The following is a 14,438-nucleotide window of genomic DNA, read 5'->3' as shown; positions in this document are numbered from 1 at the left end:
GGCTCTGAATCCTGTGATCATACATGAAGATTCCATGATACTCCCTTGCATATAAGTAATCTGTGCCTTTTTTACTTAGTACTTTTGATTATTTTATTTGCCTGAAAACTTTCTCGGAAAGATATGCCATTTAGTGCTTTTTTAGAGTGGCGACGCAGATTTTATACGCGAGTATGACTGCTCATCAGCATTTCTGAAGATTAAATTAGTGCATGAATTTTTATTTATTGTTAAATAACATGTGTGATATGTTTGTGTTTTTCCGCAATAGCTTTTGGAACTTTTTGACAGTGAAGATCCTCGAGAACGAGACTACCTAAAAACAGTCTTACACAGAATTTATGGCAAGTTTCTTGGTCTTAGAGCATTTATCCGAAAACAGATTAACAATATTTTTCTACGGTAAGTAGTGAGGGGAGAGAGAAGGAAGAAGAGTTTAGGGCTTTCATAGGAATATTAAGTAAACTCGACACATTTAGCTAGTTAGCCTGAGAACTTTACTACTATTTTTTCTGTTATAGGTTTGTTTATGAAACTGAACACTTCAATGGAGTAGCTGAACTGCTGGAAATATTAGGAAGGTAAGCACTTTTTGATTTAATTGCTAATCTCAGTTGAATAGCTGTTCTGAAAATTAGAGTCAAGTGGCAAAACTGAAGTGCTGATTTAGATAAATCTTGCTGTAAATGACTTCTTGTTTGAATTAGCTTGACTAATATCAGATTTTTTTCCCTTAATCACTTTGCTTTACAGTTTTTGTGTTGATAGTTTCATTTCAGTGATGAAAACAGGTACTTTAGTTTATTGTAGTGACAGCTGTTTAACCAATGGTCTCTTTATTTGCCAAAGGGCCATCTTATTCTTGTTAGTTTCTGGGCCAGCTTGTCTGTTGACACATTTGTTGAAAAATTGAAGGACAGGGGCAGCTAGGTGGTACAGTGGATAGAGCACCAGCCCTAAAGTCAGGAGGACCTGAGTTCAGATCCTGCCTCGGACCAAGCACTTGACATTTACTAGCTGTGTGACCCTGGCCGAGTCACTTAAACCCAATTGCATAAAAAAAAAAATAAAAAATTAAAGGGCACAAGTAAATAAAGGAATAAAAAGATTGCTATTCTCAAAGGAACAATATGCACACAACTGGCTCTTGAACAGCTGCCTTCAGTTGTGGGATGGATTTGTTATTTAGAGGTTTCTTGAGGCAGATTAATGTAATTTATCTGTATTGTGTTGTTTTCGAACTGGATGATGTAATTGACTTTTCCCATTCACATTAGGAGAAAATAATGTGAGGTCTTGACTCATGAACCATAAAGGTGTTACGGGGTTGGGAAGAGAGGAGACAAGACGTGTGAAAGAGGGAGAAAGATGAATTGAGAGGGCCATATTCAGAGAGGAAATGAGCAGCACAAGGGATTCTTTGAAGGAAGGGAATGGGGAGCGAGGGATCTTTAGGTGGAAAGAGCATTTGGAATCTCCTGTAGTGATTAGATAAGGAAGCTTTTGCATAGAATGAAGAACAGATCTTTGTCTTTTACTTTATATTAGTCTTCCTTACCAGTGAAGAGAAATTTGCCAAACTCCCCCCCACCCCCCCCCCCCCCCCCCCCCCCCAAGCTTGGGCACTTGGGGTTAAGTGACTTTCCCAGGGTCACACAGGTAGTAAGTGTCAAGTGTTTGGTCTGAGGCCACATTTGAACTCAGGTCCTCCTGACTTCAGGGCCGGTGCTCTATCCACTGTGCCACCTAGCTGCCCCTAATTTGCCAAATCTTGATCTTGAATTCTAGTGTCTTTTTTTTTGCATTGTTAATATTTTTGCCAATGAAACTGATTCATTCTTATTATTTGGTAGATAATCTGTTGTGGTAACGTTGCTAGTTTTGATTTCTTTTCTCTTCTCCTAGTATTATCAATGGCTTTGCTTTACCTCTTAAGGCAGAACATAAACAGTTTCTGGTGAAGGTGTTGATTCCTTTACATACAGTCAGGAGCTTATCTCTCTTCCATGCACAGGTAAAATATTTTAAAGTGGTGTTTCATGTGGCTGCAGTAGAATGTCTTGATATTTAAAAAAACTATATTGTCACTTAAAAAACTTGCTAAAAATTTCACTTGCAAATTAGTTGTAGCTATATTGGAATCATAGACTTTTTTAGTGCTTGAAAGAACCTTAGAGATGGCCTAGTGCAGTTCCTTCATTTTGCAAGAAACTGAGACAATAGATTAAGTAATTGTGATCCTCAGAGTCGTACAGTTGCTTATTAAACATAGAGACTTCATTATATTATAACTTGTGTGAATAAAAGGATCTCAATCTTAGATACGCCAACAATATTCTTTAGCCTGTATTTTCTCCTCTCTTGTAGTTACCTCACTATTTCCCTTCCCTTTATAAGGAGGTATGCAGACGCAAATGTTCTTTGATCTGCCGTCTGTCTTCCTGTCTTTTCTGTCCTACTTTTATCACTTTCAAAAGTCACATCCTCTCATTATCTGTCTTGTACATCTTCTAATTTATTTGCTAAGTTATTTTTCATACTCAGCATGTCACTAAAGGGGTTGCTAATCTTAGTAGCTTTTTAATTCTGTATCAAAATTCTGTTTCTTTCTTCCCCATCCCATCCCCCATATTTGAGTTTGACTAAATATATGATACATTTTTCCAAGTGCTTTTCTTCTTTAAATGTTAAATCCCTATATCAAGGAAATTTTAGCCCATGTGTTTTTAATTTATCTTTAAATCTTGTTTCATAAGGATAATAGCTTTTCAAAAAATTTTATGAGCACTTCCTGCAAATCCTCTTTTTTGTCTTTGGAACGCAAAATCACATTTAATAAGCATATAAAAGAATGTTTATCCTAAATGAATTTACTTCAGACTCAGAGCTCAGGATTTCATCAGGTCCTGTCTATGCCAGACACTTCATTTTTCTGCATACCAAAGTGATAGAGTTTTGCTTATGTTCGTCAGCAACATTTTTGATAAGTTCCCATTACTATAGCATTATTTTGGTACCAAAGCAAATTACTATTTTGTTAGTGTTGTCAGAGATAGCAAAAAGGCACTGTTGCAGGATCTTTGTTCAACAAAGATCTCTCGGATGAAGTTCAGAGAATTTAAGAATTCACTGGAATGTGACTTTTTTTTCTTCTTTTCATTGCATAACCTGTAACCAGTACCCTGATTGTAGTACCCTGTTTCCTAAGGCTCTGTCGTGGTCCCTCTTCTCTCCTCTCTCTACACTTTCTCTTGGTGACCACATTAGCTTCCATGGGCCGTAATTATCTTGATTTAGATGACTCGGTATATACCCAGCCCCAGTCTCCCCTCAGCTTCAGACCTGCCTGTTGGACGTTTCACACACTGTATTCCAGAGACGTCTCAAGCTCAGCACGTCCAAAACAACTTACTGTGTTTCCGCTTTCCAAGGGTGGGGACCCTGCGACCTCAGTTTCTTAATCACCTCAGACCTTTCCTTACTCCAGTCTGTCCTAACACAGTGCTGCCAAAATAATTATCCTTGAGCACAGATAGGACCATGTGGCTCCTCTTCATAATCTTGTCCCAGCCTGCCTTCTCAGCCTCCATTGGCTGCTGCTCTTCTTCTCTCCCTCTCAAATTCTAATACTACATTTCCCATCTCTGTGCCTTTACGCTGGATGTCCCCCCTGCCTGGAATGCAGTACCGTATTTCTGCATCATAGAATCCCTTTCTACCTCCAAGACACAGCCCAAGCACCATCTTGTACATGAAGCTCCGGTTGCTAAAGCCCCCTCTCAATCTTTTATTTAACTGCTTTGTATTAAATTTGTAAATACTTACATATCTACATGTTGACTCCCCAGTTAAAATGGAGGGATCGTCCTGTACTTTATTTGTGTCCCCAGGACAGTGCCTAGCGCACAATTTGTAGATGCTTAATAGATGCTTGTGGATTGATGGATTGAACCTTCCATGTGACCTGGAAGTTAGTAAGCTTATATGTGTACATGACCTTTTTTTCTTTTTCTTTTTCTTTTTCTTTTTCTTTTTCTTTTCTTTTTCTTTTTTTTTTTTTGCCACAAACTTTCAATTCTCTCTAGTATGTTGGATCTCAGTTTCCCTTATCTGTAAGAGGAAGTGATTTTTATAAGGCTTCTTTTCGTCTTAAGATGCAAATGTCTATAATTTTCTTTCCACTAGAGTCTGGTAATAAAAATGTCTTATTTTTAAAAATGCGCTTCATTTTATATTTTTCCTATACTGAGTTAAGGTAAAATTTAGTAAACAGAGCATTAAATATTAACACTGTGTACTTCTAAGTTTTAAAAAGAGCTTTTTGGAGTTCTTAGTAAAGAATACTTGTGATCTGATATTTTCCTTTTCTTTCAGTTGGCATATTGCATAGTACAGTTTTTGGAGAAAGATCCTTCACTCACAGAGCCAGTAAATATTACTTTGATACTTTTTGCAATTTGAAATTCCTTTTCTCTATTGCTGTGGATTTGAAAAATTAAGTGTTCTTTTTCCTCTCCTCCCATTTAGGTTATTAGAGGGTTAATGAAATTCTGGCCTAAAACATGTAGTCAAAAGGAGGTAAGTTCTTATCAGTATGTAAGTCTCATAGTCCTAAGTCAGACCTAGCAACATATTTGTGATGGTTTTGCCTTTCCTGGTGGTTTCCTTTTTTTGACAGAATTCTTAATGTTACCTACCGTAGAAAAACATCTGAAATGTATGTCTCCCTCCAAAAAAAGTTCACAAGTATGCAGAAAATTTCTATTATGTCATTATGGAAGGATTGTCATAGACATTACATTTTAATTTGCTCCCCCTTGAAGTAATTTTCATATTTTCCTTTGAAGTTATCTTAAAGATGTCTAATTCATGTCACTTAACAGTTATCTTTGCATCTCAGTACCTAAGTATCTAAGGGTTGCCAGATTAACATAGTTTAGCAATTAACAAGCGTTTATTAAATGCCTAATGTGGATTAGGCACTATATTTGGCAAGGTAAATACAGAAAGAAAAATGGAAAAGATCCCTGCTGAGATAACCAACATGCGCTTATGTCAATATATGCAGAATAAATACAAATAACATAGCTTATCTACTACTACTACTACTACTACTACTACTACTACTACTACTACTACTACTACTACTACTACTACTACTACTACTACTACTAGGAGATTCACTGTCCACTGTAAATTCTTGTGTGTGTGTGTGTGTGTGTGTGTGTGTGTGTGTGTATCAGAGTTTCTGTAGATATTTGTACTAGATTGAATGCCTTTCAATGTTTATATAAATATATATTTCTCATTTCCCTAGAGCAGCCGCCTTTAAAACTGTCCAGCACCTCTCAAAAATGTCCTCATGATAATTAACACATACTTGCCACATATTATAGTGCTAGCCCTGATCTTGTGACAAAAGAAGAAGGTGATGTGATGGCAGTTAGTAAAGGTCTTCTGTGGCAATGTGTGCCTGCTGTGATAACAGTGTAGGTTTACTTGTTAGTAATATGAGATGATAATATGTCACTGCAATGTTTCATGTATTTTTTTTTTGCAAATCATTTTCAAGTTTTTAGCTTAATTTGAAAAGGTATCATATGTCAAACACTTTGTAAAGTGAAACACACACATACCACATGCCTTAGTGTTTTTTTCTTCTTTTATACAAGTTTTAATATACAAGATTTTCTTAAAACAGACCGTATGTGTAATCACATTTTCAACATCTAGTAAAATTCAATATAAAGATCTTGAAAATTTGTATTTAGCATGTGCTTGTTTTCTAGGTCATGTTCCTTGGGGAGCTGGAAGAAATTTTGGATGTGATTGAACCTTCACAGTTTGTTAAAATTCAGGAACCATTGTTTAAACAAATTGCCAAGTGTGTATCTAGCCCTCACTTTCAGGTCAGTGACGGAGAGGACCCACTTTTTGTTTTTTTGCTTGTTTGTTTGTTTTTTTGCTTGTTTTTAACAGCAAGATATAATATCCAGTGGCCTGTAGACAGTGGAATTGTTTTGGTTAAGTTTCCTTTCTGTGAGATAGAAGTAGAATAGATTTTAGGAACCCATGATTTGATTGACATTTTTTGTCTTTGTAGGCAGTTATATCATTGGAAAGATCAGTTACAGCTCATACAGTATATAGCCACATTCAGTAGGAAAAAAGCACTTTCTAATGTCTTTGGGGCCATATGCCAGGAAGCGGAGGGCAATAGAAACTTACTAGAACCCCATCTAGGCTTTTAGTTTGAACAAAGAATAGCATTGGAAAATAGATTTGTGATGGAGAAAGTTCTTTCTCGGCTGATAAAATGTTGGGTTTTGTTGTTTATTTCATACAATTTAGAGCTAAGAGAGACCTTAGAGATCATTTTCTGTACCTCCTTCTGTTTATGGATTAGGACTTAACTTTCCCAAGCAGGTTAAGTGATCGAGGTCATCTGGGAAGTTAGGAAGCAGAGGCAGGGGAGAGGGATTCAAACCCAGGTTATCTACTTCCAATGCTAGTGCTCTTTCTGTTACACTGCTCTGTCTTTAAAGGGCCTTTAGTGTCATTAAAATTGGACAAAAGACACATTTCAAACTGACAAACCTGACAAAGATTAACTCCCTGTCTGAATCATGTTAATTATGTTAAATTTGTTTCATAGCATCCACTCTAAGAGATATTCTCTTTTCTTTAACTTCAACCATTCTTCCCAATTTGGAGATATTAATTAACAATTGGGGTTTTATTTTTGGTTGGAGTGCTCAGAAGGCATAGTATATTTATACCATCTTATGATAAGATCACAGCACAACAGTAAGGTGTGTATAGGGACAGTATAATAACACCTTCTGTCTACCTAATATCTAGGTGAAAATAGATTTCAGTCAGATATGTGGCTGTTAAAAGCATGCAGGTCACCTTATATATCATACATCTGGATTTTGGATAGAATTTTTCAGTTTCTGTCAGAATTATTGGTCCTCTGTAGATGAGTTGGCAGTCTCTTAGCACAAGTGTCTGGAGGACTAACATTCAGAGTTAGTTGAGGCTTGTTAGGAAAAAATATGGACGACAAGAAAACCAATTCTTTTGGTAAGGAGGAGGAAGGGACGTATTACCGGATTTTCCCCTTTCATTTTAGGGATCAAAGAAGGAAGAAGTCTGCCACTTGATATAGATGAAATACTGATAACTAATTACCAAGAGAAGGCAGAGCTGTTTAACTCTTATTTGCCTTTCTCCTTGTCGTGGAGAACAGTTTTCGGATTGGTAGGGGCAGAGCAAGAATGACTAATAGGATGTCAATATTCAAGACATGTCGGTGGTAATAAGAGAATACCTAACTGCCAATCATTTTTATATCACCAGACCCAGAGGAACTACATCCCTAGATGAAAGAACTGATAGATGCTATTATGGAAGCATTGTCAGTAATCTTTGAAAGACTGTAGGGAATGGGGGAAATACAATGAAATTAGAGAAAGGTATATACCCCAATTTTCCAAAAAGGAAGAGAATGAAGTCAGTAAACTGCAGGTGAGTGAGTCTGACTTCAATTCATGGAAAAATTCTAGAAAGTATTATGATAGGAGCCAGTGTTACAAACTCTTCTTCAAACAGATCTAGAAAATGTACTAGACTGAATCTTGATGGGGAAATCCAAAAAAAGTCACAGTGAGACCGGTCCAGTTCAGCATTGGGAAACAGAAGAGGGATCTGTGGATTGGGGATGGGATCGGTCCACATGTGAACACTCCAATACCCAGAGAGAGGCTGTGCACCAGGACAAAAGAAAAGCCTAGATCTTTCCAAGGGCACCTCCAGATTCGTACTGGGCCCCTGTGACAAGAACAAGTAGTAACTTGAAGCTTTAACATGCATTTTCCAGTTCTGAGTCACAGATCCAGGGTGGTCAGAAGGAGACCTGCACAGAGGAGTGATGTTCAAAGTAGGGAGACCCTGGGCTGTGTATGGAGAAAGGAGGACATTCTGAAACCAGCAGTGATGTAGCTCAGACACCAGGTGCAAAGCAGGGTCTCGTTCAAAGCATCTAGCCAAGCTGCAGAGAAATAATCAAGGCAGGAATTCCAGATGAAAGGGGAGCCTACAGGACCACTCTGAACCAACAGAGCTTTCCATCCACTAGGGGGTGGAATCTAACCCAGTCTACATTTGCATAGACTGAGATCCAGACCAGGAGCTTGCAGAGCTCAGATGAGGTGTGGGGACAGAAGAAGGGCAAGCAATCAGACTTTGGTCCTGGATCAGACCATTTAGAAGTATTGAATGCTCACAGTTTCCCAGCCCGTCCCCAAGAGCCTGGAATAACACAACACTTGATATCCCAAGAAATAGTGGCAGGTTCAGCCCAAACCTTCCCCTCCAGAAGTGTGGCAGAGATCAGGCCCAGCATCAGATCTGAAGTCAGGAAGTAAGCTGGAAGAATGGGCAAACAAAAAAAAAAGAACCCTACCATAATGAGTGATTCTGATAGAGGTGCTCAAGACATAAATGCAGAAGAGAATGACTCCAAAACATCTACAAGGAATGCCTCAGAGAAAAACACATCTTGTGCACAAACTGAGCTAGAAAGACATGAAGCAAGAATTTAAAAAAGAATTTTAAAATGTTTTTATAAGGGGCAGCTAGATGGCACAGTAGATAGAGTACCGGGCCTGCAGTCAGGAGGACCTGAGTTCAAATCTGACCTCAGAGCAGACACTTGACACTTACTAGCTGTGTGACCCTGGGCACGTCACGTAACCCCAATTGCCTCACCAAAAAAAAAAAGTTTTAATAAAGGGAAAGAGAATGCTCGAGATAAAAATTGGAAAAGAAACGAGAGCTGTAGAAGAAAGAAATGGAATGGGAAGTAAATGCTTAACAAGAGATACAAAACCTTGCCCAAGTAACAAACTGCCTGAAAATTAAAATGGAACAACTAGAAGCCAGTGACTCCATGGGGCAACAAATATTAACGTCAGAAAAAAATATAGGGTATCTTACAGCAAAAAGAACTAACATAGAAAACAGATTGAGGAGAAAAAATTAAGAATCATCGAACTGTCTGAATGCCAAGACCAAAAAAAAAGAGCCCAGACATCTTATTTCAAGAAACCTTAAAAAAAAAACCAAACTGCCCAAGTTTTTTAGAATCAGAAGGCAAAACGGAAATAGAATGCTCTAGGCACCTTCTAAAAGACACTCCCAAATGAAAATTGCCTGAAACGTCAGTCAAAATCCAGAGCTTCTATAGGTCAAAGAAAAAATACTGCTAGCAGCCAGGAAGAAAGAATTCAAATACAAAGGCGCCAAGTAATCAGGATTTAGGAGTAGACATCTATAGAAACAAGGAGGAAGGGGCGAAGGGGAGCAGCTGACCCTTGAACCTCAATCTCATCTGAACTGGTAAAAAGGAAGAATCCCTTCCTTCCCCTCAAACATGTTGGGAACAAAAACACATTTAGCAGGGAAAGAGGAGGGAAAGGGAAAAAGAGGGAGGGGGGAAACTAAAAGAAATGATGAATTAAGGGAAAGATTCGATCAAAACAAACTCCAAGGATGTATAAAAATATTTATAACTCTTTTTGGAAAAGGATGAGAATGTGAGAGGGTACTCATAAACTAGGAAATAGATGAGCAAGTTATGGTAGATAAATGTGATAGAATACTATTGTGCTGAACTCTTAGTGTAGCGACCAACTGGGATTCCAGAGGACTTATGATAGAACATGCTGCCCACCTCCTGATAGAGAAGTGAAAGATCCGGAATGAAGAGTGACAAATTTTTTGAAAATGGCCAATGTGGAAGTTTATTTTGATTGACCTACACATGTTGGTAAAGAGTTTTGTTTTTTGTTGTGTTCTCATTGAGGAGGGGGAATAGGGAGGTGAGAAGGTAGATCTTGACTGATTAAAACAATTTTTTTTAAAAAGAAATTATTATTAAAAGGATAATCAGTGAGCATAAAGAAAAGGAAGCAATGGTCACAAAGTCAGTTTGGACTAACCTTATTTCACTTTTGACCAGGGAGATCATGATGATACTATGGATAGAGTTTCCCTAATTTTAGCAAAGGAGTTGACAAAATCTTTTATAATAGGTATTCTTGTGAAGAAGATGAGTGATACAGGCTAGGTGAAAGTGCAGTTGGGGGATTTTAATGGGGCGGATGGCCAGAGTCAAATTAGTAATCGTTAATGGCAGGAAATCTCTAGTGGAATATCCCTGGCATCTGTGCTTAACTATGTGATGCTTAACATTTTTATCAGTAATTTGGTTGAGGACATGTGTGACATACTTATCAACTTTGCAAAGGATTCAGAACTGGGAGAAACAGCTAGTATGTTTTATGATTGAGTCAGTATGGAATGTTTGGCCAAATCTAATAGGATGAAATTTAATAGGGACGAATTAAAATCTCATACTTAGGTGAACAAATTCAGCTTTGCAGTTACAAGGATGAAGAAGGCTTGTCTATCTATCAGTTTGTCAGAAAAAACCCTGGGGTTCCTTAAGAGTCATGAATGTAATATGGTAGCTCAAGATTGTCGTTGTGATCCTAGGCTATCTAAAGAGAGGGTTAGTGCCCAGGATTAGCCAAAGTTGCCCTGGCCTCTTCCTTGACCAGGCCACATGTGATATTTTATGGTTAGTTCTGTACTTTATATTCGGAAAAACATTGATAGTATTGAGAAGTTTCAGAATTGGGCACCCAGGAATGTGAAGAACCTTGAAGTCATACCACATTGTGGTTAGTTGAAGGAACCGAGTGGGAATAGATAGCTTGGAAAATTTTAAGACTTTAGAGAGATGTTTGACGTATCCAGGTGTTTGAAGGACTGTCACTCAGAAGACGAATTAACCTAGTGCTGCTTGGCTTCCTAGAGAGTAGAACTCGGGTTAATAAGGGGTGGAAGATGCTAAGAGGTTTGCTGTAAAGAAAAACTTGGGGAATTAATGAATTTCCTTTCACTAGAATTAGGTCCTTAAGGAAAGGGCTGACTGCTATTCTTTAGGTATGTTGTAGAGGAATTCCTTTTTCAGCTGAGAGTTGGACTAGTTGAACTCTGAGAGCTCTTCTTACTCTTAGATTCTATGATTATGTATCCTTGGAGAACTGGGTTGGAGAGAACAGGTGAGGGTAGCACGTATTTAACCAACGTTCATAGATTTCAGCAGCTGAAAGTAATCTCTAATACGACATCTTATTCTTTTCGTATACTCTTGTGCATTAGTACTTTTAAATGTAGTCCTAATTTGCATATAATTATTTTTATATTAGTTTTAACTTCCTTAGTAGATTATAAAACTGATAAGTCAAGAGACTTTCTTTAACGCTTCTGTATTCTTAGTGTACATAGTACACTAAGTAGATTGTACATAGTAGATACTCAGTTGAATGAATTTCTCCCATTTCTATAATGCTTTATGGATGACAAAGCACTTTCTCCCCAATAGACCTTGATGTGAATAGTACAAGTTTTATCGTCCCTATTTCATATGTGAAAACTGAATTTCAGAGGTTATGTCACACAGCCAGTAAATAATGGCATTCCAGATCTTTTCACTCCAAGGCCGGTGTTCAATCTGGATAAATGCAAAGATGGTAATAATGGAAGAAAAAGAAAAGGATTGAGAGAATGCCAGTTTTATAAAATGAGAAAATACCATAGTTAAACACGTTGCAGATACAAGAGGGTAGTTACTTTTTTTTTTTTAACATACTGTCAGTTACTAATCTTAGTTTTTAGGTATTGCCTTTTTTCTTTACAGAACTTTTATAGATAGTAATTATTGCCCAGTGTGATTTCCATATGGAGAAATGGAAATAAAGAGACTGAAGACCTTTCCCAGAGCCAATTTGCAGGTTACTATTTTAATCAGACTTAAGGAAGTTCTAGTTTCCTGTTTTGTCCTAGTGTCAGTTCTTTTCTCTCTCAGGTTCCCCAACTATAACTTCAGAATACTGTATACTAAAAAAAAAAAAATGTAATTCTTCAGACTCTGTTGGGGGAGGAGGGGGTGGCATTAAAGCCTGGAAAGATGAACAGGTTGCTACCCCACCCTAGTATTTTGTTCTCACTTTAAATAGTTGTCCCTAATTTGTATAAGAGCAGGAAGTCACCGTATTTTTTCCCCACTCAGTCCCACTTTATAGATAATGTAGTATGCCTGCCCCAAATGAATTCTCAGGTTGGGGCAGAATATCAACTTGTACTGGGTAGAGTTGTACAAGACAGAGGGAGTTAGTGAGTACAGGGTAGTGGTTTGAAGAGTGCAATCGAATTATTTTGAAGATTATAAAGAGCTTAGAAGCAGGATAAATGGCATTTGAGACCAAAGAGTATTTACACGATAGTAACATGGAAGGTAATGTGACAGTAGGAAAGCACAAAGTCCTATTTTCCTTCTAAAATTCAGGAACCATTTAGGAATTTTCAGACATTTAAAATACATTCCCCAGTGAAGTAAAATGTTGTTAATATTTAATTTTGTATCTGATTTAAATATCATTGATTTGATTTTTTAGCAAGAAAAAGAAAAATGACCACCGTTAGGTGTTTAAGTACTTAAAAATGATAACATTTTGTTTTACCTTGGTCTTTTGCAAAGCCATTAGCTGATTTTTTTCTTTAGATATTTATTTTATTTTCCCTTTCTTCAAAGGTGGCAGAGAGGGCACTGTATTATTGGAATAATGAATACATCATGAGTTTGATAGAGGAAAACTCCAATGTCATCCTTCCCATCATGTTTTCCAGTCTCTATAGGATTTCCAAAGAACATTGGAACCCGTAAGTTTTAGTTCAGGATTTCGCCTTTTTCAGTTCCTTTAAGAGCTGGTTATGTCACTCCTTATCTCAGAAAAACTCAGTGGCTTCCTATTATCAAGTAAAGTTCAAAGTCTTTTTTTTGCCTGGCATTGAAGACCTTCCCTCCACAAGCTGGTGCCACCCAACCTTTCCAGGCTTATCTTTCTGTTCCACTACATTTACTGTATAATTCAGCTGAAGCGGACATGTCTGTCCTTGGATATTCCTCCTTGCTTTCCTCCCTTAGTGCTTTGGTTCTCACTATTCCCTGGCCTCTGATGCCCTCACTTCCCCGTTTTTCCTCATTCAATTCCTGCCTGTCCTTTAAAACCCAACTCAGATGCTGTTCCTCCATGACATTTTTCCTTGATCTTCTGGCGCGTGCGCCCCCCCCCACCAGACATTAATGACCTTTTTTTCCCACTCCCACCTCTTAAAGACTTTGTACCTCTCTAATGTGTCTGTCACGTGTTATTTGGAATCTTTGTGTATGTGTCATATCTCCCTGTTAGATAACAGCCTCTTTTATGGGAGAGATGATCTTCTATAGGCCTTGCACATCCTCTGCCACTGAGTGCTGTAGAGCCATACTTGGCACAAAGTGGGCACTTAATAAATCTTGAATTAGATTGACTTTAAGCCTCCTGGATGCATTCCTTTTGGAAAGTCCATAGGGGAAAAGTTATGATGTAAAATATTCAATTATAGGTTTAAAATTCACTTGGGTGTAAGTGAAAACCAGGTTTGATTTTTATTAGCCTTCATATTTGTATTTAAAGCAATTTCATGCCATGAAAACATCTCAATTGGTAGTTAATCACTAATTTTGGCATTTTTAAAAAAAGAAAATCAGTATATGTATAAATAAGAATCAACATATTAAGAAAATCATTTAGGACATTCATAGTATGTCTTTAAGAGTTTCACATGGAAATTTTCTTAATCCCATTTTCCTTTGTATATACTTACCAAGTTACATTTATAAAAATTGTTTTATAAGATAATAATAGCTATGATACTAGCATTTATGTAGTGCTTTAAGGTTTGCAAAACACTTCACAAATATTATCTCATTTGATCCTCACAACAACCCAGGAGGTAAGTACTATTATTACCATCTCCATTTTACAAATGAGGAAAATAAGGTAGGCTTAAGTGACTTCCCCAGCATCACACAGCTAGTAAATGTCTGAGGCAGAATTTGAGCCCTGGTCTTCCTGACTTCAGGTCTGGTGCTCTGCTAGCAAAAAATCCACAAATGTCACTTATGCAGTCTTAAGATTTTAGAGCTACGAGAAACCTAACACATCTTTTCTAAGTTCATTTACCCGATGAGAAAAGTGAGGCCTAGTTAAGTAACTTATCCAATTTCTCAACAGTTTTCCAGCTTAAGGCTTCCTTCCTCTTTCAAGTGCCAACTTAACCTACTGGGGACATTGGGAGCAGAAATCCTGATTTGTTAGAAATTAATTGAATGTCTGGTTTCTGCCCTTGAATGCTTGCTTGTTCTTCGTAGTGATAAGTTTGGGGCAGTAAGCATGTGTGTTCCTTTTCCCCCATTGCCCTTGACCTAGACTGGAATATTCTTCAGAACCAGACAGAGCTTATGTTGTCTCTTGGAAGTACAG

At 37.6% G+C, this 14,438-nt stretch overlaps 1 protein-coding gene across 4 annotated transcripts in view; it reads left to right on the top strand.

Annotated features, from left to right (window-relative positions):
- The window catches only part of PPP2R5E (protein phosphatase 2 regulatory subunit B'epsilon), a 163,756-nt gene that overhangs the window by 136,180 nt on the left and 13,138 nt on the right, over positions 1-14,438 (top strand). For all 4 annotated transcript variants that reach the window (XM_020986511.2, XM_020986508.2, XM_020986509.2 and 1 more), the window contains 7 exons: positions 272-402; positions 522-581; positions 1,906-2,014; positions 4,375-4,428; positions 4,528-4,578; positions 5,790-5,909; positions 12,665-12,792. In XM_020986511.2, coding sequence (XP_020842170.1) covers positions 272-402; positions 522-581; positions 1,906-2,014; positions 4,375-4,428; positions 4,528-4,578; positions 5,790-5,909; positions 12,665-12,792 — 653 coding nt within the window. The remainder of the gene's footprint in view (positions 1-271; positions 403-521; positions 582-1,905; positions 2,015-4,374; positions 4,429-4,527; positions 4,579-5,789; positions 5,910-12,664; positions 12,793-14,438) is intronic.

This window comes from Phascolarctos cinereus, unplaced genomic scaffold (assembly GCF_003287225.1).
Source record: "Phascolarctos cinereus isolate Bilbo 61053 unplaced genomic scaffold, phaCin_HiC Scaffold_3;HRSCAF=262, whole genome shotgun sequence".
Lineage (NCBI taxonomy): Eukaryota > Metazoa > Chordata > Mammalia > Diprotodontia > Phascolarctidae > Phascolarctos > Phascolarctos cinereus.
This window is presented reverse-complemented; position numbering and strand designations above follow the sequence as displayed.